Source organism: Poecilia latipinna, unplaced genomic scaffold (assembly GCF_001443285.1).
Source record: "Poecilia latipinna isolate Pla-1442-1.1 unplaced genomic scaffold, P_latipinna-1.0 Scaffold1835, whole genome shotgun sequence".
Classification (NCBI taxonomy): Eukaryota; Metazoa; Chordata; class Actinopteri; order Cyprinodontiformes; family Poeciliidae; genus Poecilia; species Poecilia latipinna.
In genome coordinates this window covers 95,143-121,637 of record NW_015114451.1, presented here as the reverse complement: position 1 = coordinate 121,637, position 26,495 = coordinate 95,143, and the positions used below count along the sequence as shown (strand labels likewise).

Here is a 26,495-nt window from a genome sequence, read left to right as displayed (position 1 = left end):
CCATCAGTTTAAGTTCTTTCTTTATTTTTTTTAAATAGAAATTATAAAAATAAAAATTGTGCACATACAATCTTTCAGATATTGGTAAATTAGGAATAAATATTATTTTAAAATATACATATAGATACATTTATATGAAATTAAACTCCGAAATACATATTTTTCTTTCATTTTTTTGTTTTCACCGTGAAAACAGACACGATGATTCTTCCTAGATCAACTCAGAACACCGGCAGGAGTAGGACGTACTTCCGGGGAGAAATGATTGATTTACAAACGCCTGGAAAATAGGTAGAGTCCAGAAATGTTTCCCAAACATATAAGTACAAATGAACTAAAAGCATGGCAGTTTTTAGCAATCTACAATGGTTTAAATGTAAACATTGTTGAGGCGTTAGCATACTGCCAATTGACAGAAGCTAAACACGTTTACGAGTAAAAGGTAAGCTAATGTATTAGTGTACACCTTAGCTTGCATTTGATACGCAATACCTTTTCACAATGGAAAGTTGTAGATTATGTCCGGCTTAGTTTACAAGGGGCAATGCTAACTAAGCTCAAGTGAGTGTATGAAAAAAGTTTTGTTTTGTTGAAAATGTACAAAGTTTTGGAAAATTCCAAAATCGTGTAGAAGCTGTGTCACCATGGCAACATGCCTATGGGTTCCAAATAGAAGGTCGATCATCAACTGGACCATGATTAATGCTTCAGTTGTGCAATTTCCTTTGTTTCTGCAATAATCCAACTGTTCTAGTATAATAAGTTGCTAGGGAAGAGACAGGAAGTGTTTTTTTTGTTCAGTTAGCAACTTTAAATTTGGCTTAGAATAATGAAGTTTATAAAAGATTGTACAAGGCGAAAAGTTAAAGAAAACTATGAGAATATTTTATGAAGTACATGTTAACATACTGATAGCTTGCTTAATCAGCAGAATATCTTGAAACTAAGGGACTTGGTTAATTATATAAAAAAAATCTAACACGTTTAATCTAGAAAAATGTTATTGACAAGTAGTTTACTGAAATTCTTTATTTTAGGACAAAGTGACTGAAACTTTCAAAAGTACAACTGTACATTAAAGCAAATGTGTGAGTAAAGGTAATTGTATTTATATAGCACATTTTCAGCAACAAAGTAATACAAAGTGCTGTACAGGAATTAAAAGGAAATGCAAACAAACAGACAGTAGCTGTGGAAGTTGAAACTAAAAGTAATTCCGGCATTTTGCTTGCTATTACTGTAAACTGTGCACTTCCCACACCAGGGTGGACTGTGTATTTTAAGGTTCGAGTAAGATTCTCATAAATGATGAAACCGTGGGTAAAATATCCTTTTTCCCAGCAACAAATTGGGAAAGAGGGAATTATTTTTCCTGGTAACAAAAGTTAATGTCTTTCATGTGTGCAGATCAATGAGATTGGAAAAAAGTTGGTCCCTTGTAAAGAATCCTCATCAAATCTTTCATGCACACTACTATCCTTTATTTCCAATTAACTGTAAAGTATTTTACAGTTAAAGTTAAAGTATATGTATTTCCTTTTAATTCATGCAAAGCACTTTGTATTGCTTTGTTACAGAAAATGCACTATATACCGCAGTTTTCGGACTATAAGACGCTACTTTTTTCCTATGCGTTGAACCATGTGACTTATAACCTGGTGCGGCTTTTCTGTATATTTTTCTTCAACCACCAGGGGGCTCTTTAGCAGGAAGTGAATCATTGGAAGTCAAAATAGGAAATTAAAGAAGAAAGTGATAATTTTCATTTAGAACAAGTACATGCTAGCAGCATGCACGACGGAGAAATGTTTTCAACAAACTCATACTCCTCCTCACGGAAACCACACCAAGAAGTTCATATGATGCAACTTTTAAGTTGAAGGCTATCGATCTGGTAGTACAGATGATAGCCGCTGCACGTAAACTCGGTGTGAACGAATCTATGATTCGCCATTGGAGATGGAGGGCTGCGTCCTTAATAGGAGATTTATTAAGTTGGAAAACCGAGAGCGGCGGAGATACCAGCGGTTTATAGCCCGGTGCGGCTTATATATATGTATGTTTCCAAAATGATACTTGAGGAAAACTCACTTTTATTCGTTGTTTAAATAGAATCATTTGTGTTGTGGGTGTCATAGAAAAAATTGTTTAGAATTTTTGACAGCTAAGCAGATGTCTTATATGCTTCTGTTTTATATTATCTAGTAAAAAGATAATTCTTAAAATTATCTCTTAAGTTTAATTTGAAATGTTTCCAGTCAGGCACATGTTGTGTTCCTGCTTTGCACGAGTTTTTATGCTTTACCGACAGTGTATACACATTAGTCCGTTTCTTCAGGTTTATTTCCATGCACAGTAAAACTCTCTTCAGCTGGATAGTATTAATCATTTGTTTGTCCATTAACAGTCTGATGAATAATTTAGGCTTTGTAAGTCTGGAGAGAATTGAATCAAACTACTAGAGAACAGGCTGTACCTTATCAGAATAATTTTAGTTGGATTCAATGAATGTGGAAAACTCTGAGTTTTTTGTTTTGTAACTTGAACAGAACAGGTGCTGGTACATGTGATCGCTCACATGGAGGTACACCTTAGGCCCAAGCATGCATAAATATTTGTTAGAAAAGAAGAGACTCTCTTTTAATTTAAGAAATTGAAGAAATGTGAAAGACATCATTCCAACATCACTGTAGATATTGGATGTACAAATCATTTGAGAAAATCTTTTGAACATTAGAGTGGAGAAAAAGAGTGAGTTCAAGAAGAAGTTGTCCATCATCTTGTAATGAACTTCCTTTTGGAAAAAGAAAACACCGAAGTTTTAAAGGAATTACGTGATGAAATAAGAATGAGGTTTCAGTTTTGGGTTTACTTTACTTGGGAATTCAGCCTGGGAACGATTCTGATCTGTTTCCTGTTTGGAGCTGAGAAAACCCCCTAAAGTAATTTTTTCAGGGTCGAGGTTCTGGGTATTGGACATATGGCCATGACTGGGCAAATCCGCTCCCCACCCATAACTATATGACTATTGGGAGTTAGGATGAGTTAAAAACGGCTTTATTTTTGGAGAAATATGTAAAGTTAAATTTATGTGGCTTTTTCTCGGGCAATTAGTATCTTGTCCAAGAAAGCCATGTTTGCAGTCCTGTCACGCTTGTTGGGCAGCAATTACTCAGTTTAAAAAAATATGTGAAGGAATGACTCAAAAAACTGAGATGATTAATCTGATGTTTTTTTAACTTGACCTCCAGAGTTCTCAGAAATCTAACTGGTCGAATTTGAGAGCATTTGTTTAAACTAAGTCAGGAGAAAATCTGAATGTCTACAGAAATGTGCGGCCAAACAGATGTGAAACATCAATCTGATCGGAATTAGCTAACTGTAAAAATTTGGGAACATCAGAGAAACACATTAAATGTCATAACCATCAAAAGAAAGGATATTTGCGATGAACATTCCAATGACTGGCCAACCTACCAACGTTACTCCAAGAGTTTAAGAACTTATCCAGGTGGTGGTTCTAGCCTGACAAGCTTGGGACCTGACAAGCTTCCAGGCAGATGGTGCCATTTTATATTTTATAAAACCACATAACTGCTTTTTTAGCACGAGAGTGCTGTCAAAAATAACTTAAAAGATATTTGACTTTGTGTCATAGCTGTATCTGACGCCTTGAAATTGCCTCTGTCTCTTTAAGAAGCTTGAACCCCAGCTGACGCTCCCCATTCAGCACATAATCACAACAGAGCTTCTCCATAAAGCTGTTTATAATCATTTTGAAGAGCTTTGTAGTTTAGCTCAGCAGACGCAGAGTTCCACCAGGTGTTTGCTAATTCCTGCTGCCACTAGTCTGTTGGAGCTGCGGTGGTGATGCATGAACATGAAGAATGAGTAGATTAATCACAGTCTAAAGGGACGCAAGGCTCTATTTCTAATATTCCAATTTCATGTCTGTCCAATATGATGCAGGTGTGATATTATAAGTAGCAATATATTTTTACCCCACAAATGTCCAGAAACACCTTTATGTATTTAATTGTGTGGGATTCTTGAAGTTACAATGTATTTTCTGACTTGTGTGGTTAAATGCAGAAGGTGTTGTTGCTGCTGAAGATAAAGTGTTGTTCATGCTGCCTTTTTCACTGGTATTTCATAGAGAATTCTTACACTCTGGTATAAACACATGGAGGATTCCCACAGCGTCAGTGATTTAGAGCTATTTTTAGGTCCTTGTTCTAAAAATTCTCACTGCTCTGTGTTGTGCCGGATCCAAATTTAGTTGGCTGTGAAACATGAGCTTGCTAAAAATAATCCTCAGTCCTATGTGAGTGAGATATTTTTGAAATGAATATTGTGAACTGTGGGGGAAATGGATTTAACGAATTATCTAGTGTCTGAGTCTGTGTGTGTGTGTGTGTGTGTGTGTGTGTGTGTGTGCAACATGAATAGTGTTCCTTTTAAGACTTAAGAACTCACCGGAAGTGATGGTGGTGAGGGATTTATGTGAGCTGTATGAGTGTGGGTGAGCTGAGGCTTTCTGTGAGTAGCCGTTACATCCATATTTATCTAAACTTCTTCATATATAGGTTTGTCCATAGAGATGCCCTCCCTATGTGCAGATTAATTTCCGGAGATTTGATTTGTGCATTCTGACCTAGAACTGGTTAGTGCTGCAGTGCTACGGGAGTCCAAATAAGATGTTTTTAAACAGCCTCACTGGCCAAAGCAATCAGCTCATCCATTGCAAAGTTTGTCACATGTACCTCTCCTTTGTAAATGTCACTGTTAATTTGAGTAAATGTAACATTAGCTAACAGCTAATGACAGCCAAAATTCAGGCAACATTTCTACAATAAAATTTCCCAGGAAACTAGTTTTTATTACTACTATGCAATAATCATCAAAATGAAAAGAAATGAAAACTTGACATATCTCGCTCTTTGTGTAATTAGTCTGAATTTAGTTTTACTTTTTGGACTGATTGTAAGAAAGTAACATTTTGTTGGTGTTCTTTCTTTCTTAAATCCTTCTGATTGTCTTATTTAAGCAGCTTTTAGCACCAGACTCCGCACTTACTTATTTTTTTAATAAAACACTGCTTTTAAAGACGGGATCTTCACACAATTGCCTCTGCATTTCTTCCCACTCGTTTGTGTATTTTTTAGAATGCAGAAGGAGATTCCTCTAAAGTAATGGAGTTTTGTTTGGTAGGTGACTCAGGATGTTTGTGGAAGTGGGAGTAGAGGAAAGCCACTCTGATCATTTGCCATTTTTCAGTGTATTCTTCCGGCATCCTGACGAGCCATTCTGATGACCTGTTTTCAGGTCAAGGGTTGGGATCATTCTTCTCTGTCTGATCTGACGGACTGTCAAACCCAAGAGTTTTCAAATGATCTACCTATTTTAAGAAGCCTTATGAATTATAGGTCTTGTTAAATGCGTCATTGGGAGGCCTGTGTGGACTTTTATTAATGCGTCACAGTTTCTACTTGCACACATAACCTACATTAGGAGCGTTCTCGTGGGTGTCCAGAACGAGCAGGAGAGAGCCAGAAATCAGGCACAGGAAAGGTTTTTTTTTTTTTTCTCTCTTTTTATCTCAAAATTTCGTATTGGACTGGTTTTGTTTCCCGTCTTTGAGCGTTTTCTGTTCTAATGCCAATTAGGCAGAGGTGTTGCTTATCGTCCTCTTCTTGGGAATTACCACCAACCAAACACCCTCAAAATCACAATTTCAATGATTTTTATTTTCTGCTTGTCTTGCATATAAAGATACCAGTTAGTGTTTAACTCTTGTACTTACAATACTTGTTTGAAACTCTCTGTGGAGGGATAATCTGACTCCATTATGTCACCTTAGTCTGCTTGTCCAGGCAAAGTCCAATACTCACGGGAGCAACCTAATTTCAACCTCCCCTCTGTTTATAAGTACAAGCTGATTGTAAAGCAAGTCTGGTGTGTGTTTATTTAGGCCTTGGTCCTGTGTGGAAATGGTAATTGGTGTGAGTAAGAGGGACATATTGGACCGGTGTTGACATCCTGGAGACCATTAGTGAGACCACAGAACAGGCCGGCGTAGTATCAGAGGGATGAGCTCATCTTTTCCATCCCATGATCCAAGTCCATAGGAAAGAACAGGGATTTCACAGGGTGTAACATGACCCTGACTCTGGATGGCGATCCAGGTCAGGGAATAGTCGGAGTTAAGCGGCATTTCCTTTCAAACTGGTGAAAAAGAAAATGGATACTATGGGAAATCTATAATCCAGCTTTACAGTCGACTTTTCAACCTGCTTCTCGTTTTGTCCTGAGGTGACCATAGGCATAGTTGATTTATTTTATTGGAACCCTGGATGTCCAAGACTTCCTTTTTTCCCCTGGTGATTTCAGGCTGCCCAGTTCAGGGTTAACTGGTCCTCAGTTGAAAATGTTACTTTTTTAAGGTTCTTTTTCCTCTCCTAACTTGTGCTAATAATGTTGGAGCAATGTTGAAAGTCAGGCTAATATTTTAATTAACCTCATTCTCATCTTCCATTGTCTTCAACGTGTCTTTTAAGTAGTAATTTTGTGAGAACTTCGACACTAAAAGCACTCTTACTGCAGTGTTAAAATGAGAAATGTTGAACATATTGTGAAGTTAACCTTTAATATCGGTTTTACAGGTAAGTAAATACTTAATTTTTTTAACAAATCAACATAGAATTTTAGCAGTAGAAGGATTTTGAAAGAATTGACCAATTAAAGTTTTGAAGAAAGAACTACATAGATTTTCTAAACTGGTCTCATCAAATATTGTTAACTCAAAGCATTTTTCTCAAAACAATTTTTTTTTTCTCGTAGTTTTACAACTTTCTATTTATAATGTTATGACTATATTCTCATAATATTATGACTTTATTTCTGTAATAAGAGAAGGTTTTGTAATAAAATAAAAAAAAGGTTTAATCTTGCCCCAATCTTATAAACTAAACATTTTATTCTGAAAAGGTTTAGAATTTTTGCATGAACATTTTTTTAAAACATTAGCATCTCTCATCAAAAACGTGAAGCCATAATTAATTTACTGTTGCTGGATCAGACTAAACAAGATTAAGTTGCCAGTGAATCTGCACTGAACCTCCTTTGCATCATCAAGCAATCAGGAAGCAGAGGCTAATTTCACAAAAAGGCTTAATGGCTGCTGGGGTGTGTATATTTATGTGTGTGTGTGTGTGTGTGTTGGTCTGGTGTTTGTTCCTGCACTCCTAGACAGGGCAGCAAGTGGGATAATGGCGAAGAAATGTGTCTGCATGGTGGTACAAACAGAGGTCGTGTGTGGCTGGATCGCACGTAGGCACACAACGCTGCAACCTGCCATTCACACCCCTTATCTACATGCCGTTGAGCACAATGTTATGATTTGAGTGCACTCACCGCTGAGGCTTCGGTGAGTGAGTGTTTGTGTACATTTAATGTCTGCATGCTAATCATCATCCTTCATCAGGGCACTTTGGCTGTGAGGAGTGACGGAGTGGGTTGTAAGCTTGGAGACTTTTTTTTTTTTTTTTTTTTTCCGGGCCAGGAAATGGCAAGAAGGTTTGGGATTTGGGACGTGACAGCTGACAGCTGCAATATGAGCTCAGGGAAATCCCTGCATAGAGATGACGTTTTTGTTTTGCGGTATCTTATCAGCAAAGCTTGTCTTTGTTGGCAGTTGACTTCAGTTGGAATTCACGTGTAAAAAAAATGAATTATTGCTGGTGTCATCTAGGTTGCTCACCTTGGGTCAAATACAATCATCTTCAAGATATTCCAACATTTGAAAAAGTTACACTTTCTAAATTGAGATTTTCATTCATACAATCCATATGGTTGAAAGATTCTTAAATGAGATACCAGAAAAAGTGTCAAGAGGTTTCTCAGATTTTGTAAAACAAATTAATGCAATCGTGCCCTTTCTCCACCTGTTTCTATCAGTTAGCCTGCTGCCGTTGCTGTCGGCAACCGGCAGTCGCTAACTAACAAGAGCAGTAAGTATTGTGAAACACCATGAGAAAGATCTCATACTGTTTCATGCTAGTCAAGTTCAATTTATTGGTCTTCCCTATTAAAAGATGTCTGCCACTAAAACAATGAAAAAAAAATCAACATTTTCTCAAATTTGACCATTTTGCCATCATTTTATTAATAAGATCTAATAAATAAAATCACAATTGTTCTTACTTTTCTTTGTCCTTGTTTGACCAAGAAAACAGTTTGGTGCCAGGTGTTGCTATTATAAGAAAAGCAGCTGCTTTGTTTTTTATGGAAGTTGAGGATTTAAGTAGAACACATTTGATGAATGATCATAAACTCAGAGACCTAAAGAGCCTCTACTCTCTTCTCACTTGCTGCAATAAAAGTTGTATTCTACTAAATGCAGCTTTTTTTCTTTTGCTTCTTTTTTGGTTTAAACTGTCTTCAGATAGCAGGGGTGATTACCTATTTATATTAATTTGTCTTGTAAGTTTTGCTACTGGTAAAGAATTACTTCAAATAGATTCAGAGCAGCGTCTCTGAAGAATAGCCAGATTGGAGCAACAGCGCACCCTACAGGTAAAAAGCGTGAGCAAAGGAGATGGGAAAGTAGGTCAGGAGGGATGGATGTGAAGGGCGTTTTACTGGTGGGTGGAGGTGAAAGATGATGGATGCAAAGAAGATGGTGGGAACAAGGGAAAGGGGAGGAATACAGAAGAACTTTAGATTTCCTGTATTGAAAAACTCTCCCCTAACACTGTTTCTACCATCTGGGAAGAAGAAATGCAGTCTGCCTCAAGTAATGACTTTCATCTCCTTCTTTGTCTGAATTGTGTTTGTTTATATGCCAGAGAGTGAGGTCTGCTTTACCTTGATAAGGACGTTGGCACACGAAGCACTCTGCCTGAATCTGACAATGATATGAAATGTCACTGCAGACATCAAGCTAATAGCTTAATTATTGTTTGTGGACTATTCTTTCACACTATGCTCACAGAACCTGCTTAAAAGTCCCATTTTAAATGGTCATGTTCATAAAATAGTTGTGAAATGTTCAAATTATTCAGTTTTGCAGTTATTTGTTGGAAATTTAACTATTTGGAAATGAAACTGGACTGGATAGAGTTTTTAGTTGGAGTAGTATACACTGCAGGCACTTTCAGTACACTGACACCTCATCCTTTTACTTTTTTTACTGAATTTTTCTGGCTTTGACTATTTGTTAAAATCACACAAAAGTAATTAGGGTCTGTAACTAAATGATCACATTACAATATTTTAATTTAAACCTTGATTAAAGTGTGTAAAAGTGTATATGTCAGAGTTGACACCTATTAAACACAGCACATAATACAGGAAAGACAAGAGAAAGTTAGATTCTTAATACTCGCGAGGAGAACAGACAGAGATGTGCTTTCAGTTACAAATCTCCTACTGCTCTGAAGCACATTTGCCTGCCCCTCTCTTTAGGATCCCTAATCACAGAGAGCGCTGTAACTCTAAAGGGAGGGGGAAAGACACTTCATCACACAGTCACAGCGCCAGATTATCACTAACTAACAACACAATCTATCTCGCACTAGCTTATCCAGTTCCTGACCCAGGATCAAGCAGGACAAGTTGTACATCTTCACGGCGATGGTTTTATAACTATCTAAGAGGTTAAAGCAGGGCGTTCTGAGAAGAGCTGCTGTCACTGCTCTTCTTCAGAGAGGCCTCCTCTGAGGAAGGAAGCAGAGTGATTAACAATACAGAAACATTCCTTAAAACATATGACTAAACTAAATAAGTAAGAATACATAAACTAAGAACATAATGAAGATATAACAAATAGTTGATAATAATACAATTTACCTAACAGTATACAAATTAGGGTATTTGAGGTTGAATAAAGCACTTCTTTTACATTGTCAGCAGATAGCGCTAATCACTTGTGATTAAATCGGTTAAAGGAATTTTAACTCATTTCTTCACACTTAACCAGTAATTGTGAATGCTTTACTTTAATATGACAGTTATAGTTCATCATATTTTTGTATTTTACTTTGTGTACAAATGTCTGCAAATTGGATCTTAAGAGTTTTAGTAAATACTAATTCTCAAATGTGCATCTCAGAAACATTAGTTTGTTTTAATTATGCAGGGCTAATATATTTTAAAAAGTTTTTGACATCCTATAAGTATTAATTTCTCTACAAACCACTGTTTGTACACTGATTTCTAATCTAAGTTTTGTTTCTTTGTAAAGACATTTAATTGCACTTGACAAAAATAATTCTGCTTTACTTAGGAAAATATAATACAATGTTACAACACACTGCCGTTTAACTGCAATTCTTAGTCCATTCGGTTGAAATAACTTCATTGAGACGATTCTTGTAGTTACTCGTACATTCGTAGAAATTACTTGCTACCTTCCTTCACCGGTAGGATGCTAACGGGGATTCTTGCATGTATCCCTCTGCATCTGTGTGAAATCATGATCTGGGCTTTAATTCTACCCAAAACATTTTCATTTTTATTTCTAAGCCAATGCGTGGTGGGTTTCATTGGTATGTTTTGTGTGATTATCTAGTTAACTTTTTCTATCTCATCATATTGCTTACTCTCACATAAAATGCCAGGACTACACTCAACTAAATATCTTGGGTTTAAAGGGCAAACCTCTGCAAAATGCTGAGTAAAGATGTAATCATGGAGACCTGATGTGATATGCCTTGTAATGTTGTATGATAAACATGGAGGAGTCCCAATTTATTCCTTTCTGAAAACTGCATTCTTATTTAGATTTTTACAAAAGTTCAAAAAATAATTTTTATTGGTTTGTTTGTTCACATTGACTGATTGTAAGTGGTCTGGTAAATGTATCCAAGATTACGTTAAATACTGATACCAGATATCTAGACTTAGTAATCCATAACCTGTTCAACAACATTGCCAAGACCAACCCACTTCTACTTCTATTCTATTTAAATAAGTGGAGGTAAAGTAAACTATGAAACAGAAGAAACAAGCAAGTATACTCAGTATTGTAAAAAAGGAGCAAAGCTATTCATAGTTGGTGCATCAAAAGAACGACCTTCAGTGGATGACAAGTTCGGACTCCTAGCCTGCTGTCCCACATTGCTATTCTCCACAGGTTATGTGAAAGTCCTTCGCAGTGGACAATCAGTTGTTGTATGCAGGTGCTGCTGAGAGCTGCCGCATACAGGTTTGTCTTCTTCGGTTCGTCTTTGTCTTTTATCAATACTTATCCTGTTTTTCTTCTTATGATTTTCAGTGAAATAGTTCTTCGCCTGTTCTTGTCCCGTGGAGAGAGCAGAGCATCTACAGAGGAAGCAGTAAATGGCTGATCAGCTGGTTACCGGTTGGCTTCGTATCGTTGCAGGTACAGTAAGTTAAGCAGCAGTGCTGTGTCTCCTTAGCATGAAGCAAATGGATTGCTAATATATGGCTTCAAGTTAATCTGCAGTTCATATTGTCAGGTCATTAAGTATATGAGGCCTGTAATGGGACCGACTTTTAGCTTTGTCTTTTTAGCTAAAAATTTTATATTTTTGTGCATGAGGAAATATAACATGATTTGTAGTGTAAAAGAAAATGGTGTGATTTGAAATGACTTGAAATTGTTTGGTTTGAAATTTGGCCTTTTACTCAATAATGTAGCATTCTTCAATTCATCATATTGTTCTTTATTGATAACATATGTACTGTATTCCTTCTACTCAAAATATTCTGAATTTTTCAGATCAATTCAAGAGAGTAATTTCTTAAATTAAGTCTGTCTTTCCTTCAATGTATTCAGCCGAGATTTTTCCAGTTGAATACTGTTGTATAAATGTCATTCTTTGGTAGGGGAAATTAGAGACATTAATTTGTGCTTTAATTACAGTTTTCCTCTTCCTGTGCAGTCTTTATTAATTATGTTGAAAGACCCACATCACTAGACATGCTGACTACACCAAGATGGCATTAACAGAAAGAGTCTTTATTGAACAACTTTATTTATAGCCTTAGTGCCAGAAGAAAAATATACACTCGATTTTGTACTGAAAAAATTGGCCACTAAATGACAAAAAAAGTACTATAATGGTCATACCATGGCTGATCCAAACCAGCTTTTTTTTTTTTAAATGAAATTATATGTTTATGTTTTCATAAGAATATCTGACACAAAGAATAAAATGAAAAAAAAAGTTTCTAAACAATGAAAACAATTAAAACTCCATATTCTTCTAATATCACTTATGTTTACATCCACTGCATAAAACGTAACAAAATCTTTTTTTTCTCTATTCCTTATTAGACATTAAATCAAAACTTTTCCTGTTTGAAGTTGGTTAGGATTAGCAGATCTTGTATTGTTCCATTGGATTAAGAGTAGGGGTTTCTGATGGTCACCCTAAAACATTGAATTTGTTGTCCCTTAAGCCACTTTTGTGGTTAAATCTTTAAAGGGAAGGACTATGTAATGTCAACTTTTTTGAGCTCTATGTTATGTCATTATGTTATTCCATCATCAAAAACACATCTGGAGTGTTTGATTGATTCTTTCATGCATGTTTGAGTCCCCAGCTGAGCTTCTGGCTCTTACCCTCCCATGTGTCTTCCCCACACAGCTCCTCCATACTAGCAGCAATTAGCAAACACCCATAGGACATGTCTCCAAAACTAAGGACTATCTCGCTGAGTATATTTGCAAACTATAATATACATTTTTAGCCAAGTAAAAATTCATATTATAGTTAGGAACATTTGGCTTCTTCTTCTCTGAGGAGCATTTGCACTAGTAAATTTTGTACCGAAGGATCACATATGTATAATAAAGTCATGTTATATTTAAAGGGGCACAAAGAATGTAAAAAAATATAGTAATGTCCAAAAAACCCCATATTATTATATGCTGGTATTCTGTGGCATGTTACCACAGAATACCAGCAGATGGCAGGATTTGTTGAGTTTTTTTGTTGTTGTTTTTTTTGCTGCAAACCACTTAAAATTAGCTTAGCTCTGAAGAGTTGCATTTATTATAGGATGTGCATGGACATATCTCTTTTTTATTACTGTTTCTGGTTGGTCTGTGAAATGTTGAATTGGAGGCTTGGTTTGCCCATTTTATAAAACCCTTTTACCCACTTTTCACCTTTATGTCACCCATATATATGGGTGACATAACAATGGCTTCTTTTGGCAGAAGCCATTGTTATCTTTGCGATGCCTTGTTTTTTTGTAAACCTTTGCAGCAAAGGATATGCATATCCTGGTATGGTAAAAGCCATGGTTGCACAGTATTAGCTAAATAGTGCCAGTCTACTTATTCTCCAGAACGCACATTAAATATACGCCCCCCTCACCCACAACTAAAGACATTAAGAAAAATTAAGAATTCAATTCTAGTTCTGTCACATGTATTATCATTAAATTAAAGTCAGTGTTAGCTTCAACATTAAGTCAATTAAATTATATTTTAGACAGATGCACACGGTGGTGGCAGAACAAACTAAACAGTTTTATAATCTAGAATAACCAGTTAGTTTTTTTGTCTCGACATAAGTGGTTTGCATTCAGCCAAGTTGTGCAAACACAACATAAGTTTTCAGTGTTGCAAAATATATCTTTGTTCACACAGAGACCATAACTGAAAAAAACAGAAAATGTTTTGGAAAATGTAAAGGAAGTGATAAAAATGTTGCCACTTATTTAAATTCCCTTAACTAACATTATTATTCACGTGTTTTTTTTTTCATGTTGATAAACTTTTATGCTACTTCTTGTAATTTACTTGTAATGTTTGAATTTAAAGCTAGTACATTTATTACTAGTATGTTTAAAGGAAAAATCTCACATTCAGAACAAAATATCTAATGGTTTTTATGAAAAGTAGATGTCATAAAAAATTATTGTAAACGTACTACAAACACTGCTGTCACCACTACATTTTGTGCATGTCTGTGTGTACCCATTCACGTGCCTCATTTTACCCTGTCATAGGCAGTTAATGAGTACTTACACAAACACGAGCACACACCCCTTTCCGGGGGCTGGGCTGCTGTCAGTCCTTTGTGCTTGTTGGTTGCAGCTGTAGCCTGCGTTGCCTTGACGTCACACAGATCGATCCTGCTCCCAGTGCGGCTTGGTGAGCACGGTGACAGTAAAAAAGGCTGCAGAGTGAAGCAGACTGTCAGAGCGGGGCGGGGAGTGTATCGAAGTGGGGAGGAGGAGAGAGAGGGCAGAGTGAAACCACAGAGGTATTCCATGCAGGGCAGGACAGGCACAATCTGCTACTACAGAAATAGTCACTACACAGGACAGTGTAGGGTAAATATTTTTTCCGCAGTAATGAGTGCACGACTGTTCTCAAAATGGGTAGTCACTTTCATGTTATCCTGTGTGTGACTAAATAATGCCATTCTCTGCATGGTTTGACTCACTGCACTGACATAAGGTTGGATGGTGAGGAGGGGTGCTTGTGTGTTTGTTTACCACATTTGCTTATTGTTGGGTTTAATTGTACGACCATCTTGGCTTTTCAGTTCTCCTCTGTGCCTTTGTGTGAGTACGCAGTGTATGCCGATAGTTATTTGTCGGGGAACTGAGTTGGTAATGCAGCGTCCCTTTTGAGCTGTGGTGTCAGGAGATTCTAGCTGTAAGCCATGTGACTTTGCAGAGAGCTGCAGAGATTGGCTGAGGTCATCTGTGACCTCAGCATACTGCCTGTGTCCCTCCTCAACTCTGCCGCCCCTCGTTACAAGCACACACGCACACACAAAATCCTCCCTCCCTCCCTCCCAGTCTGTTCTCCGCCTCCCCTCCCTGCCTCTTTTTCCTTCAGTTGGCTTTTTCCCCACCGCTCAGCATCCTCTTCTGCATGTAGGCTGGAGCCACAGCAGCAGCAGTAGCAGTAGAAGCATCCATGGCTTAATGGACAGCTAGCCTAGCCCCTACCCCTCCTCTCTCCTCTCTTTTTCTTCCTCTCTTCCTTTCGAGCTAGTTGACAGGCAGCGTCTGGGATTGTTGGAGGCTCACAGTTAGCCAGGGCGTCATCCACAAGCTTGCAGCTGCTCTGCTGCCCATCAGTTCCACTGAATATCTGTAACCGGGGGTTTCTTCTCCTCTCCCCCTCCCCGTGCCTCCTGCTTTCATTTCAGGCTCTTTGGAAATAGAGGAATGCAAATCTGCAACCATGATGGAAGGTAAGCTGTTTTTATTCTAATTTTTTATTATGCTGTTGACTCCCCATCCCACCCCCACCACCCTTTCATATATCTCTCTCTATATATATATTTATATATATATATATATATATATATATATATATATATATATAGTAATCCTTCCTCATGCCCTTGTGCTACTGTGCTTCATCTGCTATATTTGGGAGGTTCAAATGTCATCAGCCACTCTTTTTTTAAGTGCACATTTCAGTGACTTGCATGTTATTCTTAGAAAAGGGCACAGCCACTGAATGTTCACGATAGAGGCACAATGGCGAGGCTAATTGAAGCTTGTACCTTAGCGAGTGTGTATGCATATGTTGGAGTACCCCCCTACTCCTTTTTGCCACTTCCCATCATGGAGGATTATTTGGATTTGTTGTTCTGGACAGCTTATGTGCCCAGCTGGCTTACTTGTATAAATTCTCTTTGTATGATGTGCTCACCCTGTCTCTGCTATGTGTTCATACCACTGACATATTTAACCCGGTGTTCTTATGAGAATGTTGCATCTATATCAGGATATACATGAATCTTAAGGTATAATTTGCCCTTCGCCTTTTCCATTGTTATAAGTAGGGATTTGAATGTAGTTTTAGGATCATATCTCTTTAATTGATGACATCACCAGAGGTAGGCCAGTGATATTAGGATGAATCCCTACGGTTCTGCAGCTGGCAAATGAAGCCCTCCATCCGTCTGTTTTCTCTACCCTTTTTTGTTAATAAATTTGAGAATCAGTGATCAATTTCTGTTAATATCCCCAGAACAAAATTCAGGTGTAAGTATTATTTTATTATATAAGCAACCTTAAAATATGTAACATTTAATGGAAAACATTTTTGCACAGAAAAATGCATAAAAGTGTTAATCAAACAGTTTGTAAAAGGGGACAACGTCACTAGTGTTCACCATCTGTTTCAATGTTTCAAGCAACTGTAGATTCTTAATTCAAGTTGATTTAGTAATATTAATGAACCCAGAGCTATACTCTGCCAGTTAGATGGATTTTATTAGCATACAGTCTGGAAGCGTGCATCTGTGTCTGTATATTTATAAATTAGAGGATGCAACTGGTTCCTCCTCCTGTATTGTCTTGAAAGAAATCCTGGGAGAGTTTCAGAATGAGTGTTAGGGCAGAGTAGATTTTCTAAAGTATTCTTAACGTTGGGGTTCAATTTTCATAAATTTACTTTTTGAGGTTATTTTTAATATTTCAAGTTGACACTGACAGAAACAAACTGTCCAAGAGGACCTAGCTTTAAATGTACAAAACTCTTATTATATCAATGTTATTTGAATATTATTCTGGTTGTATCGCTTATCTGTTTGATTGACACTTCCTGACAGATTAACATAGTTCTTTTTAAGCGTTTGGTCAAAGTATATTTTCATGCTGCTAAAAAAGGGTAAAGTTAGCCTTGCACCACTGAGCAAAATTACTGCAGTTGTTAAGAACATATTTTTGTTTGTTACACATAATTATATAACTATGAGATACTCAGGTGATGTTCTGATTTCTCACAACTAGACATCTACACATATATTTAGCCATGTTTATTTGGAAGTGCATGAAATGTTGGCCAAGTGGTATGTTTATTCACATATCTTTACCGCACATCAACAAACAAAAAGATGCGGTATATAAGTTAGTATATGCCACTTATATACCAAGTGACATATATATTAACATATCTTTACCGCTTGTAAATAACCATTATTGCTATAGTATAGTCTCAAACTGTAAAGTTATAAAAATCCAACCTGATAAAAACAAATATTTTTAATAAACTCAACAGAGGCACATTTTTTGGTCTCTTCAAGCATACAGTAAAATTTTACATTAAGAGTTTCTACAGCTTTTAAGTAATCCATGACTTTAGCCCTCCCATGGTCTTAGCACTCCTGCTGTCAGGAGGAGCGTGACAGCAGGGGAGTGAGGGGTGTTTCCCGACAACCTGTAAGTTTCTGAAACCACGTAAAAAAAAAAAAAAAACCTCGTAAAAGCGCATGCGGGGTCAGTGAGACCCTGCTGGGACACGCACAGGGTGAAAAGCTATCCAATGGACCTCCCCCAGTCTCTTAAGACTGGGGGAGGGTTAAGGATATACCTGAAGGAAATGCACTGCTTGTTTCTATTAGCAAATAACCATAATGTTGGAAGAGGATCCAAGTTTAACTGTCCATAAAGTGTCCAACGACTGGGGGAAGCTGTTTTTAACAATAAGCTTTATCAAAGGGTAACATTTTAAGCCTAGACTTAAAAGTAGACAGGGCGTCTGCCTCATGGATTAAAACTTGGGAGCTGGTTCCACTAGAGAAGAGCCAGAGAACAAAAAGATCTGCTTCCCAATGTCTACTTTTAGGAATCCTAGGAACCACAGCTACACCTGCAATCTGAGAGTAAAGTGCTCTGTTGGGATCGTATGGAACAATCAGATCTCTGATGTGTGATGGAGCTTGAGTGTTAAGGTCTTTATATAAGTAGACTCTTAAAATCTACTTACAAATTATGTTTACAATGGTAGGAGTTATAATTGTGCCACTTCATGACAAACAGTTATTTCTTAATATCAAATTTTTCCACATTAAATTCACAATAAGTTGAATGTAATAATACTGCAATTAAAAAATATTTTTTTTTAGGTAGTGGTCATTTGCATTTTTTCAGTGGCATTAATACATTTGGTCAGTGCTGCATGAGAGAGTCTTGATAAATGTGCGATCAGAGGTTCAGTGGCAGCACAATAGAGAGTAGTTAAGGTTTGAACTTGTTAGTCATGTACTATTTCCTCCTGATGACAGTTGTGTTTTAAAGGTTAAAATTGGATCTTGCTGTATTAGAAATGTTTCTATTACCAAATACAGAAATATTTGAAATGTTGAACACTATTTTTAATGAAAATAAAGATGATAATTAAGGACATATTTCAAATACAGATCTTTCCAATTTGATCACCAAAGTGCTGAATGACCTTATTTAATGTTTCTTCTCCTCCGACAAGTGAGCTGTCCTCTCTCTGTCTGCATTACGTCAAGCCCTGGGTTAAGTAACAAATGTGAAGGTAAAAAGCACTGTTTGCATTTGCTTTCCTTCCATTAGCAAAGCTAGTACAAGCTTAACATAGAGTGTGTTAGGGCAGGATTACGTTCAGGTGTTAAAATTGGATGCTAATCCTGGCTAGCTCTGCTTTTTAAAGCCCAGCGCCACTGCCAGCATGACTGTCTCTTCCTGACACACGAGGGTAGAAGATGTGGGAGGGTTACTTAATTGTAATTAAGAGCAGTAGAGGTGATCATCCTCATGCTAGTAGTTGGGATTACCATCTCTTTTCCTAAAGACGTGATCTTGAGAATTGCAAGATAGATATGGGGCATTTTTATCACAATAACAAGATAATGCAGCAGTGTTATCTCTACAAATTATTTCTATCTGGATGGGGTTTAATGATTAGCTAAATCTGATGGAATCTTGACATTTCACTGTTTTAATGTTTGCACACTGTCAGATGAAGCAATACTGAAAACTGAGGCATAATGCTATAAGTAGTGTCAATTTAACTGCGTATTTTTCTAATGTGTGGAGAATTTGATAGAAATTAGCAACCTGAGTTTCCTGTACACAAGTGCTACTCCCTCTCTTCTGCTGCTTGAAGGGGGAGTTGGTTTAACTATTTCATCTTAAAGTTAGCTATTACTTAGGAAGGGTATTTCCTGCTGTCCCTTGAAATAATTTATTTTATTTTCATAGAAGTGCATCACAGTAAATCGGAATAATAGTTCAAAGTTGTGTATTTGAATGATTTAAATCAAAAAGTAAAATGCATATAAATTCAGTTTGTGGATTTCCAGGACTTTGTGTTTATTTCTGTTAGCTGAAAACTAATTATTACCCATAACTGAATTTCTTAGAAAATTAGATAAATGAATAACACCAAAGAAAAACAGATAGTACAGAAATGTCCGCCAAATAAAAAGAAAGCCTATGTACTATGTATGACATGCACTTAGTGCTTAGTCCAGGCTTCTTTAGCATAATTTACTGCATCAGTGCAGCATTGAGGTGATCTAAGGTAGCACATCTGAGATGTTAAGAAAGCACAGATTGCTTTTATAGTAGTGTCCTGTTGCCTAAAGTAATAAGTAACAGTAGTCTACATTGACAAAATTCCTTTAAAATTTGCTGCAGCTGCACCTTTCCCTGAAGCTTGTAGTGACATAACATACGATACATTATAACATTTATTAGGGACAAAATCACTGGATACATACATATTTTTTTGCTGAAGAATATATAACCATGGATTACTTTTTACCCTATCTCTGAGTGAGACCTCAGTCAACACTGCTCTCATGGGTGGAGTTACCACTCACTAGGACATCACAGTGGAACTGCTAACAAACAAAAGCCCAGGCAAAAGAGGGCTCAGGAGAAAGTAAAAGACCTTTTCTGTGGATCATAGTCAAAACATGCCTTTTGGGGTTTACCTCAGGCCAGTTTGCTCATCAATCATGCACAGTGATATTGCAGTCAATGAGTTGGGCATTAAGCTAGTGGCTGTGTTGGCGGGTTCCAAGTCATGTTGCAAAATAAAATCAGCATCTCCACGTGGCTTGTCATCAGAGGGAAAAAAAGAGAAATGATCTAAAGTGACCTTGTAAACAGCAGCGGTGACTTTGAAAACACATTGGACCAAAACCAGAAGATGACATGCCTCCCTAAAACATGACATATTATGGAAACATTACTGTAAATGTTGAACAACTCGAATTCTGTGCCACTTTTTTCTGGGCGACAAAACAATAACTATATCTATTGCGATAGACACGTCATCAATATAGATAGAAAATACATCCGATAGAGTTTTAATAATTTCACTAAACTCTGATCCAGAACCGCACAACGTTCTGGAGGATGTAGGCAGAGGAAAAGCTTTAGCCACTCGACTTCTCACGGTCAGCTAAGCAAGGTTGATGCATTAACTAACTTGCTCCCTCTTCGGTAAAATAACAACCTGGTGAATAAGGCCCCAACATACTCTGGTGTACTTCACTCCTCGGACGTCTGCGCATGCTCTCTGACGACTCAATGTGGGCGTCTGCCGAACATGCCCACACAATGGTCAGTTTTTACCACTGCGTGCTCAGTGACGCGTTGACTCACAGGAAACAGTGTTCGCATCACGCTGTTTTTGTACGCAACACCGAGCTGATAATTTTGAGTCGGCACAAACAGTCAGATGGATGCATCAAACCTACTGCTTTCCATTTCGATTGTGGGAAATAAATTTTGTCTTGAAAAATGTCACTCGATACGGCCTGGATTTGAAGAAATCCAGTGACGAAGTTTGGTCTACAGCACTTGGTAAACAATCTACTTTATTTAGGCTTACCCTTCTTGCAATGAGTGTCATTTACTGTCTCCTGGACAACTGCTTTTCGGTAGTCTTCTCTTTGATTTTGTAAGTTGTCCAATAGACTAAAGTTCAGGTTTTCTTCATATCCATCAAACTGAACAGAAATGAACACTTGAGTACATCACTAAAAGTGCCATGAAACTGTAGCCATTTTATAATAATACTGATGCAACTCTGTTTTTTTTATTTCTTTACCTGGACTTGTATACCTGAAAAAGTATTTAGAAAATGTAAGTACTGCTGCCATCATTCAAGTCTAAGCATGCTGCTAGTGTATTTTTTTCCCATTCTCTCTGCTTTTGCTTTAAAGACAGTAGATGAGAGCAGATGAGACGTGTATCTGTTTTCAGTGATTTAGATCTTTTTACAGCACATGCTAAACAGAGCAGATGCCGTGAGTTTCATGCCTACATGCTATAAGTTGTTTAGATCTTTGTTTTGGGCATCATATTTTACTTTGCAAAACAGGATATATGGGTGTTTCACTTGGGGCCCTTAAGATACGAAATCTTCACATTTCTTACTGTTCTCCCCATAAAAAAATAACTCTTTAACTTTCCTTTTGGACAACAATAAATTAAAATGTTTTTTTGTGCTTTATAACATTTGGATGAGTGTTGGAAATGGTTGGGTGAATATTTTTAGTCCATATTGTAGGTTTAATTCAAATCTATTAACTGCCAGTGTGATCTTCTTTAGAGGAAAACAAGTCAAGTTAAAATGTATACTTCTGATTCCCAGAGCCAAAACCCGACTCTACACTTTACATATTTGTACATGTTTATGTTTTGAGCGGAACAGCCTTCTAATCTCTAATGACCCTTTGGCATTTCCTGTGTAGTTACCAAAAGAAGAAGCTTAAGTCTAGTCTCAACTGATAAGACTCAAACAATAGAAAAACCAGCGTGTTGGCAGAATGTTGATTACTTTAAGCATTTTGCAGATTGTTTGAAATAGTATGGCCTACCATATACACTTCTTGGGCTTTAGACACATAGTCCTGTTAATCCTAGTTACCACTGATTGGAATTAAACCGTCTCACAGAGGTTGGATAAACCTTTGACTGGACTGTAGCAAAGTAGAGAGCCATATGGTGGACTCCTTTGCAGCTTTTACGTCTGTAGTTGTAGAAGAATTTATCTCCATTATTTTTGGCTTATAGTAAAACTAAGCTAAAGGACTCGGGAGTAGCTGATCTATTTAATGATTTTGTTATTATTGAAATAGATTTAAAAAAAATACAGAAATTAATAAATCTGCTTTCTGAATTTGTGGAAAGGAGCTTTCATAAATATCGCTTTCTGTTGTTTTGAGTTAAACATGCCTGTGCTTGGACTGCTAACTTGAACTAGAAAGGTGTGTCTGGTGATTGTTGTTTAAAAATTTAGCTTGTTCTGCATTTTACTGCTTGAATTTCAAAACCCTAAGTGGCACGCTGATAATTTAAAAAAAAATAAATTAGATGCTTTCTCATTTACATTAGTGAGTATACTGTATTTACACATAATACTTGCATCTCCCCAAATGCTGTGTGGCACAATGATGAGGCAAAGTGAATGAGGACAAACAACTGCTGAAGTGGCTCAATACAAAGTAAATTGAGTGTCTATTTTTTCCAAGCTGGAGGATAGATCGGTTTGTCACTAAGCATGTCTGCAGGTTCAATCTGCTCATTCTGCCATTTCAACCTGCCTGATTTTTAGGTCTGACTCAAACCTCTCTAATCAAGCAACTGACAGGGGCTCCTTGTGTGCACATTTTTTTCACTTTAATCTACAAATTTTAATTTGTTGCTGAATAAATTTGTATTTGTTTTAATAAAATGAGCCCAGAGGTGCAACTCATTCATTATCAACTTTTAAACGCTACTGTGCTAGATGCTTTCTATAATTCAAGATAAATGATTATTTACATGCCTACTAAAGTCTAAACATGTATACTATTTCATGAGATACATTTGAAATTGCTTTCTGTTACTTAGAAGAAATGGTTTGATGAGATGAAACAGAACAAAGTAAAACTTACTTAACGTAACATAGTTTACATCCCAGCTCAATCTCAGCAGTTTTATCAGAAAAATACCATTTTCATTGCTAAACTATGATACAAAAAATTATCTTCCATGGTTATTTTTTTCCCTTATTCCATGTTACAAATAATATGACCATCACTACATTGCAAATTTGTCAATGCTTATGTGAAAATAACCCTTCATTATGCGATTTGCAGCTCTCACACTATATGTATACTGAACATGTCCAGCATACATATAGTATACTATATGAAAAAGTATAGTATTGCTATAAAATCTATGAAACTGCAATTTAAATAACAATGCAGGGATTAAGTGGATGAAGGAGGACTCATGCATCTTACACTATACTATCTGCATGGTGAGGTGAGATTCACTCACCTCGACATGCTGAATGCTTGAATCTGAAAGTAAAAGGGACAACTGCCTTGCTTTCTGATTGTTTTTGCTAATCACTTTGTGACTACTTGGGGGTACTAAGAATGTTGGAATTTCAGTCCCACATATGATGACAGTAAGGCAAAAGTAACCTTGTTACCTTGTTCTGACTTAGCAGAGTACTGTGAATTCCACAACATGATCCAGAGATTAACCTTTCAGAGCATGATGGCATCAAAAAGGACACATACTGTAAAAACATGACAGGACTTGATATTCTACAAAATACTCTTCATTTCCTTACAGTTTGACCCTGGTAGCATGTTTTCAGTACAGTAGCATACATGTTAAGAAACTGTGATGGGAGCTTTGGGATACTTAAGCCCAAATAAAGTGAAAACACGTGAATGGAAATTTTGACAGCAGCAGTTTTTTTTTTTTTGTTTGTTTGTTTTTTCTTGCTCAAGAAAATTTTGTCTGTTGTCTGTTAAATTAATTTGCGTTAAATTTAATGACACCTTAGCCTAATTACAGTATCATGACAAATTTGCTGTAGACTCCAAGTGAAATGAGCTGAAAGGATAGAAAGCTGATTGGCTGCCCTGACGTAGGAGCTTCAGTATCTGTATGAGTCACTGGATTTTCCTAATAACACAAGTGTGCACACAGATGCTAACACATTTTCAGTCGAGCATTTGCGTGACTTTGTTAGAAAGCATAGGCAACACAAAGGAAAGCTGAGGTGTTCAGATATAATTGTACCTCTGAATGGATTTACCAACAATCTGGATGATAGACAGCAGGGATTAGATAGATGGGGAGGTGGAGGACAGAATAAGAAACGAATCTACTTTTTGCCACCACCGTATTTATTCCCAGTCACAGCACAAAAAGCTGTCCAAATTCATCTTTCTTTCCTCTGTGCACACACACCCACTTATCCATACACTGCCACACACTGGCATGCTTATGTAATGATGCCCAAGATTCAGAGCCAGATAAACAGACATGTTTGTGTAATCCACTGGCAGCTGGGAGAAGATGAAGTTCTTCTATGGCATAATCTGACTGCTTTTATGAGTGATGTATGACATTCATCTTGGAAAAACTGTGATGTCTGAGGGATTATACAGTTTGACAATTTGTCAAATGTATTCACATACCGAGAATGTGAATACATTTGATTTTTTTTCCCCCTTGAATTAGGGTCGTCCACATCTTTAATGGTGGACTTTTATAAATGAGTAAAGATTTTACACATGGCTAATTAGATAAAAACAGGAAGCCATGCAGATCACTAATCCCAACAGACTGAGGGTGCTGTTTTCAGTCTGAGTTAGCCTCTGTGCCATGCTGCAGTCAGAGTAGTTGGTTATTTCCACTCATAAATGCGAAGCCTAATTTAATATCCCATCAGTGGCTTTATTTATGAACTAAGAAAAAAGCTCTGGTGCTGCATCTGCTGTTGCTGCAGCAACTATGTCATCACTTTGATGTAACTGCGGGTGTCCTTGTGTTAATCTGGTTAATGACTAGACAACAAGGAGAGTCCCTAATGGCTGCATCCACAAACAGTGTTAGCTAAAAGAAAGTAATTACAATTATTTCAGTGTGATATTTGATGATTTGTTTAATTCTGTTAACAGATTAGGGGTGTCTGCCATAAGAGAATGTTTCTGGGATTTTCCACGTAGAATATACCTGTAAATATAGTTTGTGATTCATTTAATCATTTATCTTTCTTTTCTATTATTCTCACCACTCAGAGTTTTGGCATCTTAGGCACTAAACTCTAGATCACGTGTGATTATGCAGGGCAGTATAAGGCCATTTAATTGGCCAAAAACAGTGGATCTCAACAGTCTGCTCACTTCTTGTATCATGCCAGGTTTTTGTGAAGTAGCAATTGAGACCATGCTAAATATTTTTTTAAAACTTATGTCATTTGTATAATGACTTAAGAGAGCAGTCTATTGTGCCTTGTTTCTACCGAGGGGTACGACAGGGGCTGGTCTGTTTTCACTGTACAAGCGACCCTTAAAACCGCACCATTCCTGGGCCTCCTTCGTGGTACGGTTCAGTTAGGGTGGAGCTACTGGAGTCACAAAACACAGTCTATTGATAGGGGGATAGAAAATGTCACTGCCTGCGACAAGCATGAGACTCACTTGTGTGTTTATGTTTAACCCTGTTTTTGATGCAAAAGTTGCAAAAGTTCTCAAAGTCTCTAATCGCATCTTGTCTTCAGCCCCCGTCGGTTGAATCCACAGATTTGGTGTTAAAGTAAGATTGATATTCATCCATTTATACAAAAAAAAAAAAAAACAGTTCCATGTGAAGAAAAGAATCCCCATATCACAAAAATACCTCCCCAATATTCCACTTTGTATGTGCTGTTCCTTTTATACCAAGTACCAAGTTTTATTTCATCTGAACACAAGGTTTTCAAACAAATTTAACCAGGCCTGGATATTCAGATTAATTTTGAATGAAAGGCATCTTTTTTTGTATCATACTCTATGATATAGACAGGTGGAGAACAATGCGGGGACTACTGCAATTTGATATATTGAGTTGCTGCATGAAAGCTCTCAAATTTTGCTTCAGATGCTTTGGGACCTCTCTTGACCCCCACATGACTGTTTGGGTCACACACCTGTAATTATTACGAAAACTGGCATGTGTACTTTTTATGCTGTTTTAGGGCTTGACTGGACTAGTCAGTTGAAATGAAAACATTTTGGTTTTTAATGTTGAAACAGCCGCAAGATGAGTTTTACATCAGATTTGAGTCGATTCAGATTATTATGTCTACTCAAATGATTAGGTCTTCTTTAATCTCACTGTACGCACATGGACCAGCCATATCCAAAGTGGAATACAGCTCAGAGGAATAGACACTGTATTCAATTACGGAGTAAAAAGCAACACAGAAAAACAGCTGACTCACGACAGAGCTACAGAGGATAGATGAGTGAAAAGTGTTTTATACATCCACTCCCTGGAGAGGTGGAGGGGAAACAGTCTGAGAACTAGTAGAGTTAAGAGAACGATGGTTGGTGATGTAAAATCTCCGAGCAAGTAAGCGGCATAAGGAGTAGCTGTGCGTGCAAGAAATCCCCTGAGGGAAGTAAGGCCAGAAAAGGAGAAACTCATCATCAAAGGCCTTCTTTTTTGTTGACTCACATCATTTTATGGTCTTGATCTGGGGTGGGGTTTTTTTTTTTTATCTGTTGGAAGACAGACTTAAAAATATAAAGCAGAATGTCATATTTTCTTACCATCTCTTGCTTATATCAATTCATCTGTCGGAAATATTATATCTGAGCTAACAGCTCTGGCTTTAAAATCGAAACTGGTGGCATTTGTTAAATAATATTCATTTGGTTTTGTACATGATGTTTATGTCTCAAAAGCTCACTCTGCTTGGCCTAACTGTACTTAATATATGATGTTTT

The 26,495-nt window shown here is 37.1% G+C and overlaps 1 protein-coding gene across 15 annotated transcripts in view; it reads left to right on the top strand.

The window, feature by feature from the left end:
• Positions 1–214: 214 nt before the first annotated feature.
• sgip1a (SH3GL interacting endocytic adaptor 1a) overlaps positions 215–26,495 on the top strand; it is a 68,567-nt gene continuing 42,286 nt past the window's right edge. For 8 of the 15 annotated variants that reach the window (XM_015014625.1, XM_015014624.1, XM_015014633.1 and 5 more), the window contains exons 1-3: positions 342–442; positions 11,276–11,383; positions 15,144–15,188. In XM_015014625.1, the coding sequence (XP_014870111.1) occupies positions 11,341–11,383; positions 15,144–15,188 (88 nt within the window). In that variant the 5' untranslated portion in view covers positions 342–442; positions 11,276–11,340. Of the gene's footprint in view, positions 292–340; positions 443–11,275; positions 11,384–14,214; positions 14,314–15,143; positions 15,189–26,495 lie in introns of those variants that run through there. The other 7 variants (XM_015014634.1, XM_015014623.1, XM_015014632.1 and 4 more) reach the window with 5 other exon arrangements.